Source organism: Prunus avium, chromosome 3 (assembly GCF_965620075.1).
Source record: "Prunus avium chromosome 3, drPruAviu1.hap1.1, whole genome shotgun sequence".
Taxonomy (NCBI): Eukaryota; Viridiplantae; Streptophyta; class Magnoliopsida; order Rosales; family Rosaceae; genus Prunus; species Prunus avium.
Window position 1 is genome coordinate 33,723,661 of NC_142286.1, and position 25,264 is coordinate 33,748,924.

At 37.6% G+C, this 25,264-nt stretch overlaps 6 protein-coding genes across 11 annotated transcripts; 4 read left to right on the plus strand and 2 right to left on the minus strand.

The window, feature by feature from the left end:
• Positions 1–300: 300 nt before the first annotated feature.
• Positions 301–3,151, plus strand: LOC110771441 (homeobox protein SHOOT MERISTEMLESS-like). Of its 2 annotated transcripts, XM_021975739.2 has the most exons (5): positions 301–1,039; positions 1,288–1,537; positions 1,970–2,223; positions 2,449–2,682; positions 2,768–3,023. In XM_021975739.2, exons 1-4 carry the CDS (start codon positions 764–766, stop codon positions 2,656–2,658), a joined length of 990 nt encoding a protein of 329 aa, XP_021831431.1. In that variant the 5' UTR covers positions 301–763; the 3' UTR covers positions 2,659–2,682; positions 2,768–3,023. The 2 variants fall into 2 exon arrangements, with proteins under 2 accessions (XP_021831431.1, XP_021831430.1); XM_021975738.2 differs by having other exon boundaries at positions 2,449–3,151.
• A 2,507-nt stretch (positions 3,152–5,658) lies between these two features.
• On the plus strand, positions 5,659–9,232 carry LOC110771440 (chromatin remodeling protein EBS). Of its 3 annotated transcripts, none has more exons than XM_021975737.2 (5): positions 5,659–6,108; positions 6,359–6,759; positions 6,881–6,949; positions 8,071–8,209; positions 8,871–9,232. In XM_021975737.2, the coding sequence occupies exons 2-5, from the start codon at positions 6,434–6,436 to the stop codon at positions 8,895–8,897; spliced, it is 561 nt and encodes a 186-aa protein (XP_021831429.1). In that variant the 5' UTR covers positions 5,659–6,108; positions 6,359–6,433; the 3' UTR covers positions 8,898–9,232. The 3 variants fall into 3 exon arrangements, with proteins under 3 accessions (XP_021831429.1, XP_088107230.1, XP_021831427.1); XM_088251104.1 differs by having other exon boundaries at positions 5,661–6,108; positions 6,417–6,759; positions 8,801–9,232; XM_021975735.2 differs by having other exon boundaries at positions 5,665–6,108; positions 6,417–6,759.
• Positions 9,233–11,325: 2,093 nt separating this feature from the next.
• Positions 11,326–14,887, plus strand: LOC110771449 (serine/threonine protein phosphatase 2A 59 kDa regulatory subunit B' gamma isoform). Its single transcript, XM_021975752.2, has 2 exons — positions 11,326–13,185; positions 14,025–14,887. Exons 1-2 carry the CDS (start codon positions 11,950–11,952, stop codon positions 14,412–14,414), a joined length of 1,626 nt encoding a protein of 541 aa, XP_021831444.1. The 5' UTR covers positions 11,326–11,949; the 3' UTR covers positions 14,415–14,887.
• Positions 14,888–15,201: 314 nt separating this feature from the next.
• Positions 15,202–16,618, minus strand: LOC110771451 (uncharacterized). The gene is made up of 2 exons (XM_021975755.2): positions 16,482–16,618; positions 15,202–15,873 (listed from the first exon to the last, which is right to left on the minus strand). The coding sequence occupies exon 2, from the start codon at positions 15,838–15,840 to the stop codon at positions 15,403–15,405; it is 438 nt and encodes a 145-aa protein (XP_021831447.1). The 5' UTR covers positions 15,841–15,873; positions 16,482–16,618; the 3' UTR covers positions 15,202–15,402.
• A 129-nt stretch (positions 16,619–16,747) lies between these two features.
• On the plus strand, positions 16,748–21,643 carry LOC110771448 (Lycopene beta/epsilon cyclase protein). Of its 3 annotated transcripts, XM_021975745.2 has the most exons (18): positions 16,748–16,990; positions 17,134–17,251; positions 17,352–17,539; positions 17,641–17,748; positions 18,099–18,163; positions 18,396–18,501; positions 18,799–18,882; positions 19,134–19,280; positions 19,384–19,512; positions 19,607–19,674; positions 19,980–20,013; positions 20,101–20,185; positions 20,352–20,419; positions 20,528–20,641; positions 20,740–20,775; positions 20,901–20,987; positions 21,137–21,228; positions 21,312–21,643. In XM_021975745.2, the coding sequence occupies exons 1-18, from the start codon at positions 16,859–16,861 to the stop codon at positions 21,406–21,408; spliced, it is 1,758 nt and encodes a 585-aa protein (XP_021831437.1). In that variant the 5' UTR covers positions 16,748–16,858; the 3' UTR covers positions 21,409–21,643. The 3 variants fall into 3 exon arrangements, 2 of the variants coding, with proteins under 2 accessions (XP_021831437.1, XP_021831438.1); XR_002528888.2 differs by lacking the exon at positions 21,312–21,643 and having other exon boundaries at positions 20,857–20,987; XM_021975746.2 differs by lacking the exon at positions 20,740–20,775.
• On the minus strand, positions 21,575–24,846 carry LOC110771450 (coiled-coil protein). The gene is made up of 5 exons (XM_021975754.2): positions 24,313–24,846; positions 23,839–23,963; positions 22,355–22,446; positions 22,122–22,208; positions 21,575–22,032 (listed from the first exon to the last, which is right to left on the minus strand). The coding sequence occupies exons 1-5, from the start codon at positions 24,675–24,677 to the stop codon at positions 21,925–21,927; spliced, it is 777 nt and encodes a 258-aa protein (XP_021831446.1). The 5' UTR covers positions 24,678–24,846; the 3' UTR covers positions 21,575–21,924.
• Positions 24,847–25,264: the final 418 nt, after the last annotated feature.

Sequence of the window (25,264 nt, forward strand, 5' to 3'; positions counted from 1 at the left end):
GATTCACAGATTTTATTTTTTGGGTCAAATTTAGATTCACAGTTTTAACTATAAAAAAGCACACATTAATTAAGGACCTTTTTCTCTTTTTAATTATTCTCTCTTCTTCCAAGTTCCCACTGAGGACTGAAGAGAAAAAGGCGGTCTCAAACTCAGTCAGTCTGCAGCGCAGCACCAGTGGCAGTACAATAAACGAGGAGATAGATATATGTAGATGAAAATAAAAATTAGTTTTGATTATTAATCTCATCGGGAAGGAAAGGTTCTCAGGTTTCTCCATTCTGAGCAGAGGTACACGTTAACTCCGCGTGCACCCTTCTGTTCATTTTTTAAGAACTCTAACTCTCTCTTTTTGTCAGTACACTATATGTAATTGTGAAGTTATACTAGAGTCTAGAGAGAGAGAGTACTGTTTATGTACAGAAAGGAGGAAAAGAAAAGTAGCCATTTCCGAGGGAGGTCTAAATCTATCAACCCTTTTAATTTACAGATATATATATATATATCAGTCATGTAAATTTCTGACAGATCTCCACTGTGTCTTTGTCCGTGTGTGTAATTTAGAGGAGAGGCTTGCTTCCTTCTTTCCTTGCTTTTCTGTACACATAAAGACTGTCACATATGGAGTTTTAGCTTAAAAACCGGGAGGCAATTCCTCTGCTGAGAAAGAAAGAAAGAAAGAGAGAAGTTCCACTTCCAGGCCACTGAGAGAGAAAGAAAGAGAGAAGTTCCACTTCCGGGCCACTGAGAGAGAGAGAGAGAGATGGAGAGAGGAGGAACCAATTGTAATAATAATAGTGGTGTTACTTATAGTGGTCTGATGATGGGGTTTGGGAACAACACTAGTAGAACTGGTAGTAGTAAGGCACAGTTTCTTTCTCTACCTTTGATGGTGGGTTGCAGCCATCCAAACTTGCAAAGTGATCATCAGACGACTGATCAGGAGATGATGGTTAGTTGCAGCGATAGCATGAAAGCCAAGATTATGGCTCATCCTCTCTTCCCTCGTCTCTTGGCCTCCTATGTCAGTTGCCAAAAGGTGATCACTAGTTTAATTCATTTTCAAACCCCATGATCTTCAAACTCTCTCTCTCTCTCTCTCTCTCTCTCTCTCTCTCTCTCTCTGACTCAGAGACATACCCAGTTTACAAAAGGGATTGAGGGAGTTTTGTGGTCCATGAAAGGAATAAATATATTATTTTTCATTTTTCGTAGGTTTTGGTTTGTTTTCTGTCTGCATGTCCTTGTTGTCTGATGTTGTTTGGGAAATTCTAATTAATTAATTAGGTTGGGGCACCTCCTGAAGTGGTGGCTAGGTTAGAGCAGGCCTGCAGTACTGCTGCTCACAATTCTGAGGCAGCATGTTTAGGAGGAGGAGATCCAGACCCAGCGCTGGACCAGTTCATGGAGGCCTACTGCGAGATGCTGACTAAGTACGAGGAAGAGCTCACAAAACCCTTCAAAGAAGCCATGCTTTTCCTCTCCAAAATCGACTCCCAGCTCCGAGCTCTCACAGTTCATTCTTCCTCAGATTCTGGTTGTCATTAACATCACCTTCTTATATCTATATACATATTATTCCTCCAATGTTTCTTTCCTGCATCTTCAGCTGCAACTTGAACTGTTTTAGAATGGATCTGATCAAATAAATCAAACGGTCCTGATCTGATTCTCTTCTCTTTCTTTCTAAGCTTATTTCAAAACTGTAGCAATTGAAATTCAAAACTTGAGTTTGGTGTTTGGTGTTTGCTTGTAAAGTTTAGCAGGAAGACTGCTTGAGGTAATTATGGTAGATTAAGTCTTTCGGAAGATTTTACTGTGATTAGGGTTACTCATTTTCGTGTTAACTTGGGTATATAGCCAGTGGCTTGATTAGGCTTGATTAGTACTTAATAATTACTATATGCATATTTATATTTTCATCTATAGTAATTTTGTTCTGCGCTGATTTTGTGGCATGCGTGATCAGCTAGCAGTGGTGATAATATTGTTGGGAGAAGTGGGTCTCCAGAAGAGGTTGATGCCACCATGAATGGGAGTTGCATAGACCCTCGAGCTGAAGATAGGGAAATCAAAGCTAAGCTTTTGCGCAAATACACTGGATATCTGGGCAGCCTCAAGCAGGAGTTTATGAAGAAGAAAAAGAATGGAAAGTTGCCGAAGGAAGCCCGGCATCAGTTGCTTGACTGGTGGAGTAGACACTACAAATGGCCCTATCCATCGGTACACCTTATACTCAGTCTATACTAATCTTCGTTTTGGTCCATTGTCTTGCCAAACTGTACTTCAAATCTGACGAAATAAGTATCTATTTGATAACCTAAGTCTTACAAGAGTGCGATATGCGATATATTGTACTTAATCTATATTTTTGTTACATAACATAATTCTAACAAGAGAACATTACACGTTATATTATGAAGGGTCAATTGTAATTTGTATATGCAGGAAGCTCAGAAGCTAGCACTGGCAGAGTCTACATGTCTGGATCTGAAGCAGATAAATAACTGGTTCATCAATCAGAGGAAACGCCATTGGAAGCCCTCGGAGGATATTCAATTTGCAGTGATGGATCCAACTCATCCTCATCATCATCCCCACTTCTACATGGACAACAATCTCACCTTCCCCATGAACAGCACATCGACTCCCCTTTGATATTATCACTGGGCTTAGATGCATGTATGTATGTTAAGAATTTGGTGTATCCTAATTAATTTACATCTCTAACTTGTTGACATTTTGAGACCACTCTTAATTTGATTAGGTGGGCACAGTCTTCTAATGTGGTCCTACCCCTAGCTTCTCCAAAGTGCTTTTAGCAGAAGCATGTGGTTTTGATATATTCTCAGCACCTTGATTTCTTTACCAACATTTAGAATTTCAGCTTGGCCAAGCATGGTTTTGGTCCAGTGGTATGCAAGCATTTGCACAAGGGGAACAAAGCACGCACAAATGGTTTTGTCTTCTTTTTCTACATCACACGTGATATTTCACACCACCTTGCCCGCTATGGGTTTTTTTTTTTTTTTTTTTCATTTTTAGTTCGATTATTAACGTTAATTTGTGAAAATTTAGATAAGAATTAAAATATCTTGTTTGTGTTGGGAGATAGTGTTGAAATTAAATTGTGAGATTAATAAAATAAAAATTAAACATTTGAGACCACCAGACACAAGTTTTAAAAAAGCTTACGAAAATGACAAACTAACGTGTTGGTTTGACTTTGTTACCACTTTGCTTACATGCTTTGTATTTCAATTCTGTATCTAAATCGGATAAGATATGTTAATTATTGAAGCTAGTTCTTCAAATTAGGCCTTACTTATAACTTAATCTTCCAATTAATTAAGGCAAAGTCGACCTATAAATTAATTTAGCGACCTATTGAGTTGAGATAAAATCAACAAATTCATGTTGATGATGATTGTTTAGAATGGCACGATACATACTATATTCATCTATCATCAATAATGACAGGGGCACCAATTCTTATCGCAACCTTTATTTATGTAAACTCAAATTTCACTCTTAATACCATATTCGCCTATTAACACAAAATATTATTAATAATGGTAGAGGTCATACCTCTTATCCAACTTTTAAAATTAAAAAAAATTGTATGTCAATTGAACATGGCAATAAACCTACCATATTCCAAAAAGCTCGGCTCCTTACCGAAAAATTAAGAAGGAGCTTATCCTCAAAGTAAATGGAAAATACCAACAGGAGTTGGTCCAAGTGGAAGGGGCTTGGATCCTTTAAACAAGAGGTCCTGGGTTCGATCTCAGGCGCTTGCGAATAGAGCAGACTTTGTTGGGAGAGGTCCCCGCTTTGCGCCCGACAGTACCTTGAGGGTTAGTCCCCGCAATCGCGCGGGGGATACCTTGGTTTTCACCAAAAAAAGTAAATGGAAAATTGCCAATTTTTTTTTAAACAAAGAAAATTAAAGAAAAACTTAAATGAAATTGAATCAAAATCTCATTTATTTTGAGGAGAAGCTCCTCCTCGGTTTTAAGGAGTCAAGTTTTTTCCTTCTAAATAACACATTTCGAATTCAAAAATGAGTTTGTTTAAAGCTATGTAAATATGCAACTAACAAAAAAATATGTGTTGTCTTATTTACATACATGTATGAAATGTGAATATATTTTTATTTAATGAAGTAATAGGTTGTTGTCAATGGATTATAGCTTAATTGGTTGAGCTCTTTCACCTCTAACATTTTATCGTATTAAAGGAAGAAAGTTTGCAAAAGAGTAAATAATAAAATAAATTGGCCAAAAAGAGAATAAGAAAGAGGAAAAACTATTAATATAATATTTGGTAAGTAGCTATTAGTATGTGAGTTATAGTACTTTTTGTGGGTAACAAAAATGTTGTCATTCGTTACTTAGGTTTATAAAGTCTAAGTCATAGATAACAAAATAATAACTTTCCCTCGGAGTCGACAAGCGACAAGCGAAGAAACCCTCGGAGCCACCGACCCCAAGGCTGCCACCCCCTTTGGGGTTGGTGGCTTCCCATCTCCCCTCCCTTCCTCCTTGCCCCTGCTTTCCTTTTGCTCCTTTTGATTTATTTTATTTATTTTATTTTTTATTTTTTCAGACTTGGTTGTAGCTGGCTATAATCCCATCGATTTTCACACCAAGGCATGTGACAGAGTGTGGAGGAGAGTTAGAACCAAAAGCTTCTGATCTAGGAATTTATTCCCCGTCGGATTTTTGGTATTCTCCCGTGCCTTGGCATACCATGACGCTCTTCTCTCCTATTGCAAATATGGTTGTCACTGTTATGGATATGGATGGCTTTGATTGTGCATCATTTTATAGAGAAAAGTGTTGCTGCTCCTTTAGTCAGTGTTGTTTGGTTTCTTATATTTGGTGTAGTTTAAATTCCAAAAACCCTATGAGTTGTTTGGTTTTCTCTTGTAATTCCCAGAAAATTATTGAATTTGCTAGGTGGTCTAGTTTCCCTAAGAGAGTTATGCCAGTTAGTGGCTAGGTTTTATCCTCAATGTAACTGATTTGATAGAGGACAACTTAGATGATAGATAAGGGTTTTTAAACAAGTTCTTTGCGATTTTTTTCTCCATATCATTTCAGCCCTAGAGGTGACTCTGGTCACTAGGAAGCTTTACCCATGTTTGTTGTATTGCTAATCGAGATGACTTTCTATGTACATTTTTAATTGATCTAATAAAATATTATCACCTGTTTGGTCAAAAGTCATAGATTGGTAACCTTGTATGTATACAACTCATGATAACAGTTGTAAGTAAGAAGTAGCTTTCTACTTAAGTCTTAAGCATTAAACTTTGAATTCTAGTTTTGAATTTATTAAATTGGTATGCTTTAACTTTTTTTTTTTTTGTCAAGGTATGCTTTAACTAGGAAGAGAAGAGTGCATGAGTACTATATATGTCACATTAAATAATGAAACTAGAGAGTTACCTAAATACAAAATAAGAAACCAGTAAATATGTAATCAATTTCCAACTGAATGTTGAAAGAGCTCCAAAGTTTAAATTCCACATATTTTCTTAATAAAGAAATGAATTTACAAAATAAATATAAAAGAGAAAAAAAGAATAGACTCAAAAGAGAAAAAGAAAAGAAAAGCAAAGAAACACATTTGTTTTAGTATTATAATTGCGCATGAATGTATGCAAGAATGGATGATGATGTTGATGATGGTGGTGATGATACATGATGATATGACATACATTGTGTTCATCCTCGCAAGTCGCATCCGCCCAAGGAAAAGCTCTCTCTCTCTATCGCTCTCTCCGAGCACTCTTCTCTTCCGCTCTTTCCCAGTTTGTTTAAACCTTCCACGTCTAGGGTTTCCTTTTTACTTCATTAAACCCTTACCATCTAAAGCCCTCAATCTAATCGACAAAACCCTAAGTTAAACTCCTTACTTTATACAACAATCTCGCCTCATTTGGCTCACATTTTCCCTAAAATCAGCTTATTGGTCTCTGTCTCTGTCTGCCTTTCTGAAATCGCAAAACTTCGAGCTGCACAACATTCATGGCCAAGACCAAACCTGGAAAAAAGGACCTGGACTCATACACCATCAAGGGCACCACCAAAGTCGTTCGAAGTACATCTCTCTCTATCTAAAAAACCCAGAATTTAGATTCCAGTTTTAGCTTCTGAAAACCCAAGATTGTCTGATATTTATTAAATCTAGCTCTGAGAAACCCAAAATTTCGATCTTTACATATATAGACAAGTTTTCTGTAAAACCCAGATTCAAAATTTCAATTTTAAGCTCTGAAAACCCATAACTAATCTTAGTTTTTTCAATTTTTTGGTGCTGAAGAATCGATTTTGTTTAACATTTTATACAGTTCATGTTTCTCTGCTATGCGTGGCATTGATTTTCGATTGAATTTGTGCTTGCCATAGCTGGTGATTGTGTGTTAATGCGACCATCGGACTCCGATAAGCCTCCATATGTGGCACGCGTGGAGAAGATCGAAGCGGACCACCGCAACAACGTGAAGGTTCGGGTTCGATGGTATTATCGACCTGAGGAGTCCATCGGAGGGCGAAGACAGTTCCATGGAGCCAAGGAGCTGTTTCTATCAGACCACTATGATGTGCAGAGTGCACACACTATAGAAGGGAAGTGTACGGTGCACTCCTTCAAGAACTACACTAAGCTTGAGAATGTGGGAGCCGAGGATTACTTCTGTAGGTTTGAGTACAAGGCTTCCACTGGAGGGTTCACCCCAGACCGCGTGGCTGTGTAAGCAATGTGTTCTTTTGGCTTTGGTTGGCTATTTTCCTGCTCACAGAAAAACACACATGTATATTTGATTGGTGATGTTGGATTTTGAAATTATGTTACTTTGCTTTTTGTGTTGAAGGTATTGTAAATGTGAGATGCCATACAATCCGGATGACCTTATGGTGCAGTGTGAGGGATGCAAGGACTGGTAAATGCACACCATTCGTTTCTTTTATGCTTGGTATTATTCATCCATTTCAAAGTTTGTATGCACTTTTTTCCATTAATCATCGAGTTCTTTGGCAATTATCGTTTTATAAGCTTTCATAATTAGCAGCGTGTAGAATAGAAAATGGAAATTGTGACTGCTAGTGCCATATGATTCCATTTGTAGAAGGTGATGATTGTTAAATTCATTTGCTACTGAGGTTTTGCAGATTATGAGATAAGATGTTTGTCCAAATTTCAGATCCTCTTGATGGCAAACACATTGAGCTTCACATTTATCTTATTGGAGTTGGTGAAACATGTGGAATGTTTCACGACGACATTTAATTAACAGCAAATATTCAGGTCTTATTGACCATATTTGGGTTTCAGAACCTATGCACTGGTTCATTCTCAGTAGCACTCAACACTTGGAAGTTAGTTATTTCTCTTTTTTCCTTTACGAACAATAGTGAGCTGTATTGTGAGTGGGGGCTCATCTGATTTCCTTTTCTACCTTCATTTCCAATAATCTCTAACCATCAATTTGCAGAATTTAAGACTATAAATGTTTTCTTAATATAGTGTGCGTCTCTTGCACACAGTCTTCTTTTGGTTTATTAAGTTTGATGATTGTTTGGCGGGTTCTTGAGAGCTTGATGTAAGGAAAGGTTTTAAATACTGATTGTAGTGGATATATTGAAGGTTTGAAATTAGGGAACTCTTTATGGAAATATTGATAAAAATATCAATATCAAGAGAAATTGGATTGGAAATTTGAATTGGTGCTTTATGATTTTCTTTTTCTATGTTAAGCTTTACTTATGTTACTTTTGTCAAAGCCCATCATATTGCTTAATTAATATAGGATCAGATGGACCAAATTGTGAACAAAATAGTGGTTGGTTGCTGTTAAAACTCTTGAAAATAGTGGAATAATTTCTTTTTGACAGTCTCATTAATGTTCACAATCTATGTAATGGTGTTTTTTTTTTACTGTGGCAATGCCTTTGCCTTGGCAACATAATTATTTGTTGGTGATTTCATTTGAAACTAACAATTAAAGATTTGTATAAATGGTAATAACAGATATGCTTCCTTTTTTGCGTGCATATTTTGCAGGTTTCATCCCTCTTGTATGGGTATGACCATTGAAGATGCAAAAAAGTTGGAGCACTTTTTGTGTTCTGACTGCTCATCTGATGATGATGCCAAAAGATCCTTGAATACATTCCCAGTATCACCATCTGTTGAGGCTAAGGTGAGAATTCTGTGTGTTTTGTTCATATGATTCCAAGACGTTCTTGATATAGAATAACCCTTGCCCCACCTCTTAAGCTTGAAGGTTGCATCACTGGCCATAATCAATTGAAATTTTTTTTTCCAAAAAAAAGAAGAAGATGAATTATAGAGAATTTTAATGACTTAAATTCGTAGTCGGTGTTTATTCCTCAATTGATGCCAATTTAAAATTGGAAAAATGAGGCTTCTACCTCTTTTGTAAGCTAGGAAAGGAGTTACCATCAATCTTCTAAGCAAGCTCATTTGGAAATTAGTTTACAGAACCTTGAGTTCTACCTGTGTGGATGTTGGAGATGTTGTCTTTACCTAAAATACTTGGACTTCCTTGCTCGACTTTGTTGGATGACTTTATGACTAATCTATGGAATAATAGTGGATAAAGAAAAATTAAAATTTTGAGAGAAAGAGAGGTCCTATTTATAGTCATGATGATATCGTGCTGGTTATTGGAATTAATTTTAGGTAATGCTGTTAAAACTGCACAATATTGTTCTGTGAAGTCTTAACCAGAGCATTACGTTTTGACTGATTCTGATGTAATTTTCTATAGGTTTCCTTGCTTCAATGAAGGATCATGGCTGATTAACCATGACGGTGTTATGTTTTAAATTTTATTTTAGGTGGAGCCAAAGCGCAGGAAGAGATGACCTATTGATTGTGATGCTTAGCGAGGAGGTATCCAACTTCTTTGGCATTAGCTCCAGTGTTGTGTGTTGTGGAAATGTACAGTGCAGAGAAGATACTGTGCTTGCACAATCCAAAGGATTTTTTTAGTTTTATCAATGTTTGTATGTGTGCTAGACCTAGGCAATGACTTTGAGATCTGTGTTGTCCTTGCAAGACATTAAAATCATATTTAAGCACAGAACACATGAGAACACACCAAATCAAAGATGTAGGAGGAACCTTGGATTTGTTGTGATGTGTTTATTGCTGGCATTACTTAGTATGCATGCAATGGCAACTGATTTAGTTTTTTTTAGCCCTTTTTCCCCCTTGTTTCATTGTCTTTCTGTTTTTGGGGATGAGAAAAAGTAGGGGAAGCAGGGGTTCTTTAGCAGCTCTTGATAGAGCTGCATCTGTGGATCAAGATCCAGAGATGCAGCTTTGGAATAGGGTTCTGTGTGTGCGACCCGAGGCATGGCGGGTGCAGTTTCAGGATTAACTAGAACACCCATTTGGCTTAACTGATGGGTTTGCTCCCGCCTTTGTCTTTTTAAACACATCATTTGCCACTGGGTTGATCTTACGGGCTGGTGGAACTGTGTTCTATTCTATCAGCCTGCTTGAGGTCCAGCCAATTTTCATGCCATTTCCCCCCAAGATCTACTACCAACACAGACCTGTGAATGTGCAACCGTACCACCTGTCGGAAGATCATCTTGAATTGTCATTATCATAACAGCAGGTTTTGTTGACTGTATGATGGTTAACCGGTGTTGTATGTTATTTGTGCATGTCTCAGATTTTGAAGAATCATGTCCTGGATTCTTGTTGAGTCACATCTTGCTCTTAGTACAAAGCTTTATGGTCATTTTAATTAAGCCATGCTACCATGGTACATGTTCACATCATTTGTGTATTGCTGACTCTTTCTACATCTCTCTCTCTCTGTGGTTATGTGGTTTGATTTGCTGATATTGGACCCCAAGTATTGACTGTTCTCAGAAAACAGATGAGATGTCTAAGAGGGCATCTTGATCTAATGCTATGGATGGCTCTACTATATTCCAAGTTGATGATTGGATCTTCTATCTTGGCCAGCCAGACTATTTAATTTACATTTCTATTTATTCTAAAATTTTGTTCGTTGTACATCTCTTCATTATAGGATGTGTTTGGTTTTAAATATGTTTCAGAGTGGTCCCGGGTGCCAACTTTGTAGTGGCCCTTTTGACTGTACTAATTTGTTAGACCTAACTTGTTCTTTTGCATTTCCAATGGATCTCCACATATTTATTTGAAAAAGAAAACAGGCTTTGAGTTACAGACAAGTGGTCTCACATTCGAATTCCCATGGTATTTTAGTTGTGTGTGTGTGTGAGAGAAACCCCTCTTCTCTATAAGTTGAGACTATTATTTGTATTAAAAATAAATAAATAATGATGTGGCATGTGAAAGAGAGAATAAATTGATAACATTAAAATTTTTAAAATCTTATTCCCAACCTTCCTTATAGCCTTAGGCCTAAATTGCATCCTTACAAAGGAAAAATAATTGAGAGGACGAAGGTAAATTCCATTTTATTCAACATAAAATTGATAAGTGGGTGTAAAATCTGTGGCAGAGGTTCCCCAACTCCATGCCATACAATCTTCCTTTGGTGCAAACTTGTGCACGTTTGCAGCTTCTATCATTAAGAAAGCAATTCACCTTTTACAGTTATACTCGTGACAACTTCTACCATTGAGTGCATTGACCTAATCCTATTTCTTTCTATACATGTTTTGTGTATATCTATATATGAGTCTTTACCTTTTTTTTTTATCAATGTATCTGTGCGTCTCATTCCCTCCCCCAACAAGCCCTTCTCTACCACAAATTAAGCCTAAAATGAATGGGGTGGTTACCCATTTTCTTTAAAGAAGGATCATCTTTATATAATTAAATTAAATTTATATGTGAATTTCAAAGTATAATGAAAAAATTAATAATTCAGACCGAAAAAAAAAAGAAGAAGAAAAAATTAATAATATAAAACATTTTTTTATATAAGCGACATTGTAAAGTACTCTAAATTAATCTTATCTATGAGTAGGGACACTTGAACTTGGGTGCAACCGGGAGTGAGACTCGAACTTAGGTGCAAAGGGGGCGGACTCACTGTCCTAACCAACTGACCTAATTCACATATGCATAATATAAAACTTTTTATATCTAAATCCTTAATTTTATTTTTCATCCAAATAGACTGGAGGACTGTATGTCTTTAACATTATTGTCAATGTTTTTTCATTTTTATTAACAAGAAGAATTTTTTTTTTTAAATCCAAAATTTATTTTGTAGAGATAAATAAAGATGAACAAAGACAACACTGTTTAAAGGGTGTTTGTGTAAATGGCAACACAATGAGCCACCCATTCCCATTTCCCTTGTTTCCCTTCCATTTTCGTTTTCTCCATCGAATCGAAACAACGATAAAAGCAAAGTTACAGTCTTTTACAAAGAGCTTTTAGATTGCACAGACATGTAGAGGGTATACTCCTGTATTTATAACAGACATTTCGCTTTTTTGTTTAATTAATTCAAATTTTGATTCTTTTTTGCTTTAGGCTTTTGCCTCTCTCTCTTCAAATTAAGTGCGCAATTAGATTTAATTAGGGTTTATCAGTTGAAGACCCGAGTTCCAGACTTCCAGTTCAGGCTTTTTCTAGTTCTTACCTCTCATTTTCTCTCGTTTTCTTTCTCGCACTTTCTCGGATCCCTTTGCTCATGTAGTCAATGTAAGTCAATTTCTCTTGTGTATATCTTCAATTTCTTCGGAACCCGCTGTTTGTTATTCAATTTAAATTCTTTGTCAAAAGTTATGAGAATTTTGTGCTCAGAAGAATCATCTAGGGCATGTTCATCTGATAGGGTTTTCATTTCTGTTGATAAATTGTCACCTCGTATGACTTGTATTATTTGATTTTGAGAATGCCAATGATTTGAATTAGTTTCCGAGCTAGAAAGAGTTTGGGGTCAAGGTTTTTGTAGATATGATCAAACAGATATTGGGTAAAATACCTCGGAAACCCTCAAAATCATCGCAAAACGATGCGTATAATGACGGAGGGGCCAATGGGAATGGGCCCAATTCATTTCACAGCTCAAAATCTACTTCGTCTTCATCAAAATCTTCAAACTTGGGTTCAGGCGCTTCACGCTCGAGCAATGGAACTCTTGCCCCACACTCATCGAGCTCGACTAAATCCAACCACTCGAAGAAATCAGCTCCCATTGCTGCCCAATTGGGTCCTTTGTTGTCTTCTGGAGCCTACGAGGCTTTGCCGAGTTTCAGGGATGTTCCCAGTTCAGAAAGGCAGAATCATTTTATTAAGAAATTGAATATGTGCTGTGTTGTGTTTGATTTTAATGATCCCTCGAAGAATCTCAAGGAGAAGGACATCAAGCGGCAAACTTTACTTGAACTTGTTGATTACATTTCATCCGTAACTTCAAAGTTCAATGAGGTGGCAATGCAGGAGATTACAAAGATGGTGGCAGCCAATTTGTTTCGTACATTTTCATCTTCTAATCCTGATAACAAGCTTCCTGAAATGTATGACCAAGACGAAGAGGACCAAATGATGGAACCAGCTTGGCCTCATCTTCAGATTGTGTATGAATTTCTATTGAGATTTGTGGCTTCGCCAGAGACGGATGCCAAGCTTGCTAAAAGATACATTGACCATTCGTTTGTGTTGAGACTACTTGATTTGTTTGACTCTGAGGACCAAAGAGAGAGAGAATACTTAAAGACAATCCTCCACCGCATTTATGGGAAGTTCATGGTGCATCGACCATTCATTAGGAAGGCCATCAACCATATCTTCTTTTGGTTCATTTTTGAGACTGAAAAGCACAATGGGATTGCAGAATTGCTTGAAATTTTAGGCAGCATAATCAATGGTTTCGCGTTGCCTTTGAAGGAAGAGCACAAGCTGTTCCTTGTCCGTGCCTTGATTCCCCTTCATAAGCCCAAGTGTGTATCTATGTACCATCAGCAACTTTCATATTGCATCAGTCAGTTTGTGGAGAAAGATGCCAAGCTGGCTGATACCGTGATTCGAGGACTGCTGAAGTATTGGCCCATAACTAATAGTTCGAAGGAAGTTATGTTCCTTGGTGAACTAGAAGAAGTTCTGGAAGCTACCCAGGCATCAGAATTTCAGCGCTGTATGGTCCCTCTATTCCGTCAAATTGGTCACTGCCTCAACAGCTCACATTTTCAGGTACTATTCAAACGATATATTTATCTTTTACTGGCTTTCTTGTTTCAACCATGTGTTATCTGTGGATGCACATGGACACGATGTTTCAATAATTTATTAATATTTCTAATAGTTATCAATTTTCATTATCTTTCTTCCAGTGAATGATTTTCCATAATGATGAGTTTTCTAGATTGTTGCCTTTTCAACTTGACACCCAGTTGGTTTTGTGAGATGTATTGGATGTGTTAAAGCTTGAGGCTTTTAATGTTTTATTGGGATTTTTGTCTCTAACAAATCTGTAAATATTCCACTTTTTTTAATGTGAAATTAAGCTTTTGTCTCCTTATTCACAAGATGCTTCTTTGCATATTTATCTGTGCTGCTTGGTTGAGTGAAAATATTCCCTTGATCAGATCTGTTGGGATACTTCAAGATTGTGGTTCATTGGAATCTGGGTTGATGTGTTGATGTAATAGTTGTCCAAGATGCATTTGCACTTAAGGCCAGTTTATATGAAGATAGTCTTATAGGTGTCATTAGTTGGTGAGTTTTGCTAGTGTACAATTTGGGAGGCAGATGGTGATAAGCATTTCTGCTTTTCAGAGGTAAGCATGATATGCAGATTCAATGTTCCTCATGTGGGAATTTCTGACTTAAGCACCCTTTCTTACTCAGATGCAATGCTCTTGAGCGTTTCGTAACTGAAAAGATGGTTTTTCGGTGCAAGATAGTGTGTATGTATGGTTTTATAACTCTTGTTATTTGGTCGAAGTACGGTTTTATAACTATGATCTGAGTTTTGGATTATTATTTTAGTTTTACGTAATGAGATGTCTTAACTTCTTTTCTACTGGCAGGTAGCTGAGCGTGCCTTGTTTTTGTGGAACAACGATCACATAAGAACTTTGATTACACAGAATCGCCAAGTGATTCTGCCGATAATCTTTCCAGCTTTGGAAAAAAACACACAGAGTCATTGGAACCAAGCTGTGCAGAGTTTGACATTGAATGTGAAAAAGATATTCTCAGATATCGACCAAGAACTCTTTGATGAGTGCTTGCTCAGTTTCCAAGAAGATGAATCTAAAGAGAAAGAAACACAGGACAAACGTGAATCAACCTGGAAGCGTTTAGAAGATGTGGCTGCCTCCAAGGCTTTGGGCAATGAGGCCGTGCTTGTTTCAAGATTTGCCTCCTCCGTTGCCATTGCTACTAACCCAAAACCACGGGCTACTTCAGGTAGTTGAGTTGAGACCCCGTGCAATTTGCAGATACAGTTTACCCAAATCAGCCGTAATTGGACAAAAGTGGGTAGGACCCAGCCTCATTTCTCTCCGGCTTGTTGTAACTCTGTATGCTGATAAACGCGGAGGTGGGGGGTTGTTGTGGATTTTGCAATTTCTCCCGGGTCACGCTTCCTTTTGTACTGAGATGTGTGTAATATAAAGGATTCGTTATTATAGGATGAATGATTATTATTACTCCTGATAATATTTGTTGTATAATGGTGCGAAAGTTTAACTACATTTTTCTGGATCTGTTTCAACCCAAGCAATGTATTATCTCTCTGGGGTATATGTTGTAATCCTTAGGCTTGATCAACTGTCCAGGCTAATGGACTGTGTTCCTGGAGCCGCAGCCTTGATACTTATTTTGGATCTTCATAATGTATCAAGCCAGAAATGGTAGATTTTGTTGTTTAATAAAAAACTATTCCAAATCGGATCTTTGTTGCTGTGATTTATGCTTTCTAGTCGTAAGTATTTACTCTTCTATTACCCTTCTCTTCAAGGGGTATGGAGGAGATTTGCGACCAAACCCTGTCCTTGGCTAGTCTCCATATGCCTCTTGAACAAGACAAATAGCTTAGGTGCCAAAAGGCAGCAGTATAGTTCTACGGCAAGGGTCTTTTTATAGAATAAATTTGGTCAACACCGTTGTTCATGGATTTCCAGCACATGACTAATTGCTTTGAGCATCAGGAATTTCCAGAAGATAGGTCTTGCCAAAATCTTGTTTAAGCTTGTTATGAACTTGATGCAGAAGCCAATTCATTTTGCAGTATATACGAATTAGAACTCATATACGATACAGGTGAATACTTGAAAGTTGGGCATGTAGGCTAGGATTTGACAAACTAGTGTTCACCCTAGCATTTGACATGGTAAAGCTCATAACAGGCAAACAAGCTAAAAGAGCATACATGTCACTGTCGAAATACATACTCAAAGTCTATTAATCATCTCCATAGGCTCGGAATCTGTAACGCTCTTGGTATGGACCATTGAAGAAGAGGTCAGCCTCCAACCACTTAGGGTAACGAACAAGATCTCCAGCAACAAATCGCATATATTGCTTGCTTCCTTCAGGCACAACTCTCACCTCTCCTTCCTCGATGTAAACCAATTGGTCCACCTGCCAGTCCCATGGTAGCTTGCACTTGCCAGTCTTCCACATTGACCATCTTGAAACTCCAAGCTCTGCTAGTCTCTCCGGTGACACCTTTCGTTCCACTCTCACTTGGTACAATTCCTCCAGAGGTTTCTCTATCCGCATTGCCTTTAATTTCATACCACGACGTTGTCTGTTAGTACTACTCCACTTACTGCAATCTCCGCCGGTTCTGTTGACTGAGATTGAGCTGAAGGTTGGGGCCATGATCACACTTGCCATGTTTATAACAATGTGTTATTCTGCCTTGATTGCCTGCTAGGAATTGAAAACAATGAGGCATTGCATAATTCATCACCACAAGAGCAAAACCAACATCATGATCTCTGAATTTAAGATATTCACTCTGGGTAGCCAAATCCCAAATGCAAAGTCGGTACAAATAAACAAAAAATGCTATTCTTCCACATCATATTTATAGAAAATGGTCCTGTTGCAGCTTACTAAGTGCAAAAGTTCCAAGAGCTCCTTCCACATCCAGACAGTTCATTACATCATTTACATTTTTCAATCACCAAATTTTGAAAACATTAGGAGAACAGATATTTGGACTAATCCCCTGAAACCCTAATCCTACATTTCAGACAAATATATAACTTAGATTCTAAGAATGATTTTTCCTCCACAACTATGAGACAACCAGGAAAAGAAAATCCTCCAGCCAAGAGAACAAGCAAGATTATCTGGGTTTTATTGGGTCAAAGGTTCTCCATTTCCTGGAACCCAAGACAGAGCATTTATAGATATTTCAATTCATGATTTTCAATTCCTTCCCACCACAAATGAACAGGAAAAGATAATCCCAGAAACCAAGGAGAACCTAAGAAACAAAATTTGGGAAGAAGAAAGTTGTGGGTGTTTACCTGTTAAACGGAACCTTCAAGTTGAGAGGAGAAGAGTGAGACTGAGCAGCGGCAGCTCTGAAACTAAAACCCCCTTGTCCAAGGTTTATCCAATACCAATTGTTTACAACTTACAAGGGCTTTGATTACATCACGCACCCGTGACCTATTTTTCTCAGCCGCAGTTAACTTTTTACCGGGAACCGGATATTCAGTTACCTTTCTATTTTATTTTATTTATTTTTGGAAAAAGGAAAATAAAGTGAGTTTTGGTCGTTATTTGTTAACGTGTCCAGTCCTGGGGAACGGATAGATTTGGGGCTGAGAAACAATGTGAGAATGTTAAGACGTATGTATGAAGAAGTGAGAATCACTTTGTATTCATAATTTTACAAGTGATGGCGTTGCTTCACGTTCAACTCATTAATGGGTTGTTTCAGGGCCCAAAGCAGAGCCCACTGTCTCAGAGAAGAGCAAGAGCTGGCAGATGCCTCTGCTTGCAAACACAGGCCCCTCCCTCAAGAACCCAGGTACCCTTTTCTTTAATTTCCCACATTTCATTTCTTTGTTGTTCATATATTCTTCATCTTCTTCTTGTTTCTGAAGGGTTGAATTGCATCATTGTATATGTCAACTGAGTTAATGAGTGTTTTAAGTTAATACTTTTTTGCAGAGGATAATGGAGAGTTTATCAGTGAGTGGGGAAGTTGGTGGTGCTGGTGGGGCATACTCATATAGTGCCTTGAAGAGGTTAGACCAACTTTGGTCTAGTATTTGTTCTGCTCAAACAGGTGCTGTGCACACTATTTCATTGATTATCTGTAATGGGATTGTGATTAATGTATGAAAAGTTCTTGAAAAGTTTGGTTATTTTGACATGTCTCTTTGTAGTTGTGGAGGAACCAAAGAAAGTGGTTTCGAGTGTTCCTGGTTTTTTTGGCAATTCTGATCTGGCTGACAAAGCAGTAGATACATTTGATGTGTTAATTTGTGGTGGAACTCTGGGAGTCTTCATAGCTACAGCCTTGTGTGCAAAAGGTCTTCGGGTAGGCATTGTTGAGAGAAATGTGCTCAAGGGGGTAAGAAACTGCTCTGTGAAGTTTCTTTTAGAGTAAGAATTGTTTAATTATAGAATTTTTCTAGTAATTGTGCCTATGATAGTTTGATCATCAATGATCAGAGGGAACAAGAATGGAATATCTCAAGGAAAGAGCTCTTGGAACTTGTAGAAATCGGAGTTCTGGTAGAAGATGACATTGAACTAGTCACTGCAGCTAAATTCAATCCTGTAAGTTCTTTGACTACAGTACATTTGTAATAGTTTTAAAGATCAAATAAGTTCATTTTAATAATTAGGTGAATTTATCTTTTTCACTTAAAGGGGCCTCTTCCCTACGTATTATAAAAAGTGCTTATTTTTGTAATTAGTATGCTAGAAGTTATTTAACCCAACAAATTTTCATAAATGCATAATAAACCACATATTCACAGCTCAATTTGCTTGTAATACCAAACATGGTATTTTGCTGCAAAGGAATTTTCATGCACAGAAGTTTCTATTTTAGTTGCATAGTCATGCAAAATACTAGCAAGCTACCTACTTCAACCATTTCTTTTGACATGTCATGAACTGCACAGAACAGATGCGGCTTTGAGGGCAAGGGTGATATCTGGGTTGAAGACATTCTTAATCTTGGTGTTTCGTGAGTTATCTTTTCTTCTTATTGGTTGCATTTATTTTGTTATCAGAAAACAAATCTTCTGGTTTACCTTTTCCTCTCCCCAACTAGTAGAGGGACTGATAGCCTGATAGGATCATGATTCATCAGTAATGACAGGAAACGAATGATGGTTTGCAACTGTAATTGTTTGGCTATTGTAATTTCATTGCAACTCTAATTGTTTACCCTGAATCACACATTTGTATAACCACAGACCAGCAAAGCTTATAGAGGTTGTGAAGAATCGTTTCATTTCACTGGGTGGAGTCATATTTGAAGGCAACAGTGTGTCCAGCATTTCCATTTATGAAGATGCGGCTGTGAGTTTCTAACAATTTCTAAGCAGTTCATTCTTGTGCCTTTTTATGAGTTGTACAACTAAGGATTCCTGTAATATTATGTTTGTATGCTTGAAAAAGATGTCTTTTAAAATAAAGTCCAATTATGGTTCTTAAAAGACTATCTGACTTATGCTAGTTAGCATGTTAGAAAATATAAGAATTGTCACAAAATTTTGTACTATTGTTTGAGAGATGAATGTATTTTGACAATAGTATAGCCACATAAAACAATTTTATATCATTTGACTAACATGAATTCCTCGCACTTTTCATTAGGTCTTACAACTCAATGAGGGAAACATTTTGTCATCTCGCCTCGTCATTGATGCAATGGGGAATTTCTCTCCCATTGTAAAACAGGTGGTTTTTTTTTATTTTCTGCATAATTGGTTGCTGTATGAGTACACATTTTGGCTTACAGTATTGTGTGTGTTTGTGTGTGTTGCTTGCATTTTTTAAGTGAGCAACTAATCCTTAGAATTTGAAGATGTTAAAGAGTAAACTCACAAATTCAATCTTGTGTCTATTGATCATTGTTGAACTTAGGTAGCAAATTAATGCATAACCCCATCGGGCCTGAAATTTACACTCAGTGTTGGTTCAATTGACAGATAAGATCCGGAAGGAAACCAGATGGTGTTTGCCTTGTTGTTGGATCCTGTGCTCGTGGATTTAAGGATAACTCTACAGGTGATGTTATATATACTAGTTCATTGGTAAAGAAGGTCGGGGCCTCAGAAGCTCAATTGTTTTGGGAGGTAACTTGGATTTTGTAGTTTGCTGGTAACGTCAAAATGAGAATTTTTTTTTTTTTTCCTTTTTTAATTTTACAGAATCAACCTTTTTCTGAACATTTCACAGGCATTTCCAGCTGGTTCAGGTCCTGCAGATCGTACAACTTATATGTTCACTTATCTTGCTCCTCAACCCCAATCTCCGAAATTGGAAGAATTGTTAGAAGAGTATTGGAAACTGATGCCAGAATATCAGGTTAGTAAAAGTTCCAGTTGATAAATGTTCGGATGTTACTTTGATTTTGCCTTATAGCTCAACTCTTAACCATTCACAAATGCCCAATATGCAGGGGGTCTCTCTTGATGACTTGGAGATACAGAGGGTTCTATATGGCATTTTCCCTACATATTGTGACAGGTAATGATGCAAGTATTGCTTGAACTGCAATGAGAGTCTATTTTTGTTGCTAAAAGTATGTTAGGTTATCAAATGTGAGCCATTGAGGAGAGGGTATGCTAATTGAAATTTGACTTGATAAGAAGCTGGTAAATCTGTAATTTAACTTGTAACACAATCCAAAATCTGATCACAGAAAAGACTGTCATCACTATTCCATGAATGCAAAATATTCTCATACCTTCTGCAAGTTAAATACAGTGGATAGTTATTTTCTTTCTATCTGACACCTTTCAATTCTTAACTGGGAATGGTGAACTTGACAGCCCGCTGCCGGCAGCTTTTAATCGTGTTCTACAGGTGTTATAAATTATACACTTACAAAGCCACCTCTAAATTATGGTAGAATACCAAAAAGATGAAGTGTGATAAAATAATTCTCTGCAGTTTGGTGATGCTAGTGGAATACAATCACCTGTTTCATTTGGTGGTTTCGGAAGCTTGACTAGGCACCTCAAGAGACTGTCAACCGGTATGTACTTAATGACTCCAAAGCACAGATGGAACTCTTATCTTAACATTGAGGAAGAAAAATACGATGAACTCTCTTTAGTTTGTGTCCAAACATTGATAACCTGTGCAAATGTTAGTACGAGGATGAAACTTAGCAGGATCTATCTTTTTGCATGGGTGAAAAGGAATATATGAAGCAATGAGCGACAATCTTCTTGATTCATACAGCTTGTCCCTGCTGAATCCTTACATGGTTGGTGACTTTCTGATCCCTGGCCAAAGGGTAACCCTGGCTTTTTGTCTCTTTTTTTCTTCATGAATATCTGAATTTGAATTGAGATTTGAAATCTATGTAGCGCAGCCCAACTTAAGTGCTTCATGGTTGTTTCAAAGAGCAATGTCAGCAAAGCAACAGTCTAATGTGTCACCAGATTTTATTAATGAGCTTCTTTATGCGAATTTCCGAAGTATGCAGGTAGGACTATTTATTTTTCTTTCTGTTTTTGTTGATTTTGCTTCCCATGCATATACCTCCTTTACATGTTTCCCTATAAATTAATATGTTTTCTTCAGAGGCTCGGCGATCCAGTGCTAAGACCATTTCTTCAGGTAATTTTCTTGTTTTATTATTTGTTCATTTGATTTGATATGAGTTGATCAATTGGCTGAACTTTATGTCTGTAATGGCAGGCTTGGTTTCAAATTTTTAACTATAGAAGCATGTATTGTGACAGGATGTTGTGCAGTTTGGACCTCTTGCTAAGACATTAGGCCTTGTCATGTTAACTAAACCTCAAATTATTCCATCAATATTCAAGCAGGTAATCACTGAGTTAATAATTCCTGTTCTGACAAAAAAAAGAAAAGAGTTAAGAATCCTTTTTTTTTTTTTTTTTTCATTTTTCTGTAATTTATCCATCGGGTCTAATTTTCAGACCAACAAAGTGTTAAATTTTTTGTTGTGTTTCAGGTTGGAATTCCTGTGCTTCTTGACTGGTCTGGACATTTTTTCATGCTGGGATACTATACGTTTCTCTCATCTTTTGCTGATCCTGTAGTAAGGTAAATAATTTTTGACGATCATGGTCAATATGTTAACATAATGTAATATATATCTCACTGTCACTGTTTGCATATTTCTCAAGGCCTTTCTTAAGCACACTTCCATCCAAGGAGAAGTATGAGTGGAAGCGACGTCTTGAGGCTTGGAAATATGGCGCTGGCTTAGATTATAAGTCATGAGGTACTGGAAACAGGGAGCAGCTGCGTTTGGATAGGTACCTGGCTTCCCTCATAAAAGTTCAATTTGGGACGGCTCACTGGCCAGGACCAATGGGTGTTGAACGGAGAAGATAATAGAAAAAGGAATGTTAAAAGGAAAAAGAAACATCAGGGGACTGAGACAATGTAATTGGAACCATGCTTATATTCACATCAAATTACAGTTTCTTTGAATAAACATTCATATTCTTGTGTACTGGAGAGTGGTTTTTAATATTACAATCCAAGTAAAAAAAAAAAAAAAGGCTTCTCAAGAGTTGAGTCTTCCCAAAACAAGTATATACAGGCAAACTAGTATAACTTATACAACATCATGCCCTCAAGGAAAGGCATCTTTTATTCATACAGCACTATTCCTATCATTTTTCCTTTCCCCGCCAGTCCAGCCACCCTCCAAACTTCGTAGCCACGGCCATTCACAATGCCACTGAGAACTATTTACAAAGATTATAACCCAAAAAATAAGTAATGATAATGTCAATTGGATGTCTTTGCACCCAACATTTTAGAAAGTGCCTTAATAATAGGCTTCTCTTGTATATTTTCTTCCCTTTCCAAGCGCCATTTCCTCGACGTTTTTTCAGCCTGGATTTAGCAGCTGTAAGTTAGTTCGTGTGCAAATGAAAATCCATGCAGGAAAGAGAAGGCAATCCCATTCAATACTTAAGACATACCCACGCTCTCAAGGGAGCCAGTTGCTCCTGAATCATCTCTAAATTTGGCTCGACAAGGTCTCTCCCTTTTGTTCGGATATCTTCACTCTGTTAATACAAATTCCAAGTTAAGGTTAAATTGTCACCACATAGTAAGACTGTCTTTGTAACTTTCATCATCATATCACAGAATAAGGATACCACACAGTAATTGGAAAATTAGGGGGAACAAGACTTAACATATCTGTACTTACATTATGTAACTGTAATTTTGAGACAGCCATTCCAAATAGCAAAGTCGCACCACCAAATACTACTGCTGTTGCAACTGCGAATGCCTTTCCAACTACAGAGAAGCAGAAGACACTGCACATTAGGACTTTGTTCACAGAAAACAAGCAAATCTCCTGATTTTTTCAGAATTAGGAAAATATGGGAATTGTCTTTCAGGGTACCGAGACAAGAACTGAAACGCAGGGATACAAACACAATGTCAAAAACAACAAGTTTCCCAGATATTATCTGGGCAATTATTCGATTCTTACCCTAATTAGGGATTTGATTTAAATCAAATCCCTAATTATGTCAATCTCTCCAAATTGGGGAAGAATAATTCCTTTCCATCTGTGGAATTATTCTTCCAAAACCATAGCCTTCGAGACTCCTATAAATACATGGCTACACCAAGGCTTGAGGTAATTCAAAACCTACGTCTAAACTTCTGTCTGAAACTCTATAGAAATTCCATCTCACAAACCCTAGCCGCCATAACTCTCTCTCTCTCACAAGGCTCCGACCACCACACACGGCTCCGGCCACCCGGTTCACACCATACATACATCTCCGTATCCTTTAGTTAGCTATTGTTTTCCCACAAACACTCAAACTAACTTAGGCATCGGAGGGCCTTTGGCCAACACCCCGGGTGTGGTTCTCTTATTCCGATTTGTTTTGCAGGGAGAAAGAGACGACGAAGGGGAAGACGGAATCTTAGACGAATATTCTCATGGGGCGAAAATCCTCGTCTAAGATTCCGTCTTCCCCTTCGCCGTCTCTTTCTCCCTGCAAAACAAATTGGAATAAGAGGACCACATCCGGGGATGTTGGCCAAAGGCCCTTCGATGCCTAAGTTAGTTCGAGTGTTTGTAGGAAAACAATAGTTAACTAAAGGGTACGAAGATGTATGTATGGTGTGAACTGGGTGGCCGGAGCCGTGTGTGGTGGTCGGAGCCTTGTGAGAGAGAGAGAGTTATGGCGGGGTTTGTGAGATGGAATTTCTATAGAGTTTCAGACAGAAGTTTAGACGTAGGTTTTGAATTACCTCAAGTCTTGGTGTAGCCATGTATTTATAGGAGCCTCGGAGGCTATAGTTTCAGAAGAATAATTCCACAGATGGAAGGGAATCATTCTTCCCCAATTTGGAGAGATTGACGTAATTAGAGATTTGATTTAAATCAAATCCCTAATTAGGGTAAGAATCGAATAATTGCCAATTAAATCAAATAACTCCCAATTAGGCCAAATAATTCCCAAATTGATTGGCTTAATTATTTGACCTAGTATCCGTAGATATTTTGCTTCCACAAGTAGTATAATGATATATCGGAAATAAGATATTTTCTTCAGCAAGAGACCTTCTTGACCTTCTTTCAATCAACCCTGTTTTATTAGTGATCATGTTAACATAGACATCTAGTTCAGGCATTACGATATGAATAAAAGAGAATATTGGACCTACTTTGTGTAAGCCCTTCAGTTGCAGCCTTCAACTTTTCCGGATTAATGGGGGTGGTGTGCCTGTCTCGGCGCAGTTCATTAGCCGTTGAGGCTGACACCGAGCTCTCTGATTCGGGCAGTTGCCACCTGCATTCAGCAATGTGATACATTATAAAAGCTAGAGCAATGCACGGTATGCACCAAAGCAAATTCATCTTGATTTCAACTCCCTATATATGTACTGATTAGCTCCTTCATATGCATTCCTTCCAGACACTACTTGGTATTCAATTTCCACATGAATATTCATCATAAAGCTTCAAAATTTTGCAAATTCACAAAATATTGAACAATTTTGAGCATTACCCACAAAGCCAATTCCACCAAAAGAGTCCTAGAATCTTCAATTTCTCAGTTCGCATTTTCTAGCAACCAACCAAACTCAAAATTGAACAATTAAGAAGACAAAAGGAGAAGATAACGAAAAAGAACTGACCTTTTGGGGCCAAAAGTGACCTGCGGCAGTGAAAGATAAGCCCTTAGAGGGTTGAGAGCCTCAGCAGAGACAAAATAGCCACCCTTGGGATCAGATTGAAGAACCCATTTGGAGCCTGTGTCCAGGGACGACGTCATTGCAGAGGGTTGGTGGAAAATCTTGGAGGGCAAAGAGTGCCTCAGCACCTCGGGAAGCACGTCAGCTTGGGCTTCCTGCTCAGTAGCCGAGGAAGCTTCAGAAGGCGGCGATGGGAGCTTCTTCTGGGTTGGGGTTTTCTGGGATGCAAGACGGCCCACAGCCTGTTTGGATTCCTGGAAAAAATATGCTGCCTCTTTCCCGGCTAGTCTTCCCGCGAGAAAGCTCATTTCTTCTTATTCCCTGTATAAGATAAAGCTAATTGAAAAAGTGTCAGATTGTTGCTATGTGGCTGAGCAGTGACTAGATTTCTCAGCTTAGTATCTATCTATGTCAGCTTAGTACAATTCTGTATATATAGTTTGGTTTGTGCCTTATCAATCAAGTATGAAGTCATTTTTTTAAATTTATATTTTGTTTGCATGAGGATCAAAGTTAAGTCTACAAGTCATGAATCTCCATTGTTATTTGAGTTTGATAACAAATTTGAATTTGAGTTTGAGAATAAATGTTTTGGCAGTGTGAGATACGTTTGACCAAAAAGGAAAGTTATGAACTTCGTAAAAAAATCAATCTTCTTTGCCAAATTTCATTTTGTGTGGCATGTATATTTGCATTTCAGTAGCTCCTTTATAAATTTTTTGAGCGATAGAAATTCTGTAGCACGTAGAACATAAAAATATAACATTCCCTCCTACCGTCGAGATTCTCTGAAGAAAAAAATCATGTATTGTATTATAGTATTATATGGTATTGGAGTCAAATTAATTTAAGGGGAAAAAAGGATATTGAACCAATCATCTTGATTTAAATATGT

Coding starts and splice junctions, on each gene's coding strand:
- LOC110771441 (XM_021975738.2), top strand. CDS start 764: ATGGAGAGAGGAGGAACCAATTGTAATAATAATAGTGGTGTTACTTAT. Junction 1,538..1,969: donor TCATTCTTCCTCAGATTCTG/GTTGTCATTAAC, acceptor ATGCGTGATCAG/CTAGCAGTGGTGATAATATT. Junction 2,224..2,448: donor ACAAATGGCCCTATCCATCG/GTACACCTTATA, acceptor TTGTATATGCAG/GAAGCTCAGAAGCTAGCACT.
- LOC110771440 (XM_021975735.2), top strand. CDS start 6,036: ATGGCCAAGACCAAACCTGGAAAAAAGGACCTGGACTCATACACCATC. Junction 6,109..6,416: donor CACCACCAAAGTCGTTCGAA/GTACATCTCTCT, acceptor TGCTTGCCATAG/CTGGTGATTGTGTGTTAATG. Junction 6,950..8,070: donor TGTGAGGGATGCAAGGACTG/GTAAATGCACAC, acceptor CATATTTTGCAG/GTTTCATCCCTCTTGTATGG.
- LOC110771449 (XM_021975752.2), top strand. CDS start 11,950: ATGATCAAACAGATATTGGGTAAAATACCTCGGAAACCCTCAAAATCA. Junction 13,186..14,024: donor TCAACAGCTCACATTTTCAG/GTACTATTCAAA, acceptor TTCTACTGGCAG/GTAGCTGAGCGTGCCTTGTT.
- LOC110771451 (XM_021975755.2), bottom strand. CDS start 15,840: ATGGCAAGTGTGATCATGGCCCCAACCTTCAGCTCAATCTCAGTCAAC.
- LOC110771448 (XM_021975745.2), top strand. CDS start 16,859: ATGGCGTTGCTTCACGTTCAACTCATTAATGGGTTGTTTCAGGGCCCA. Junction 20,642..20,739: donor CGAATTTCCGAAGTATGCAG/GTAGGACTATTT, acceptor TGTTTTCTTCAG/AGGCTCGGCGATCCAGTGCT. Junction 20,776..20,900: donor TGCTAAGACCATTTCTTCAG/GTAATTTTCTTG, acceptor GTATTGTGACAG/GATGTTGTGCAGTTTGGACC.
- LOC110771450 (XM_021975754.2), bottom strand. CDS start 24,677: ATGAGCTTTCTCGCGGGAAGACTAGCCGGGAAAGAGGCAGCATATTTT. Junction 22,209..22,354: donor CAAAATTACAGTTACATAAT/GTAAGTACAGAT, acceptor TTGTATTAACAG/AGTGAAGATATCCGAACAAA. Junction 22,033..22,121: donor TGGCTCCCTTGAGAGCGTGG/GTATGTCTTAAG, acceptor TGCTAAATCCAG/GCTGAAAAAACGTCGAGGAA.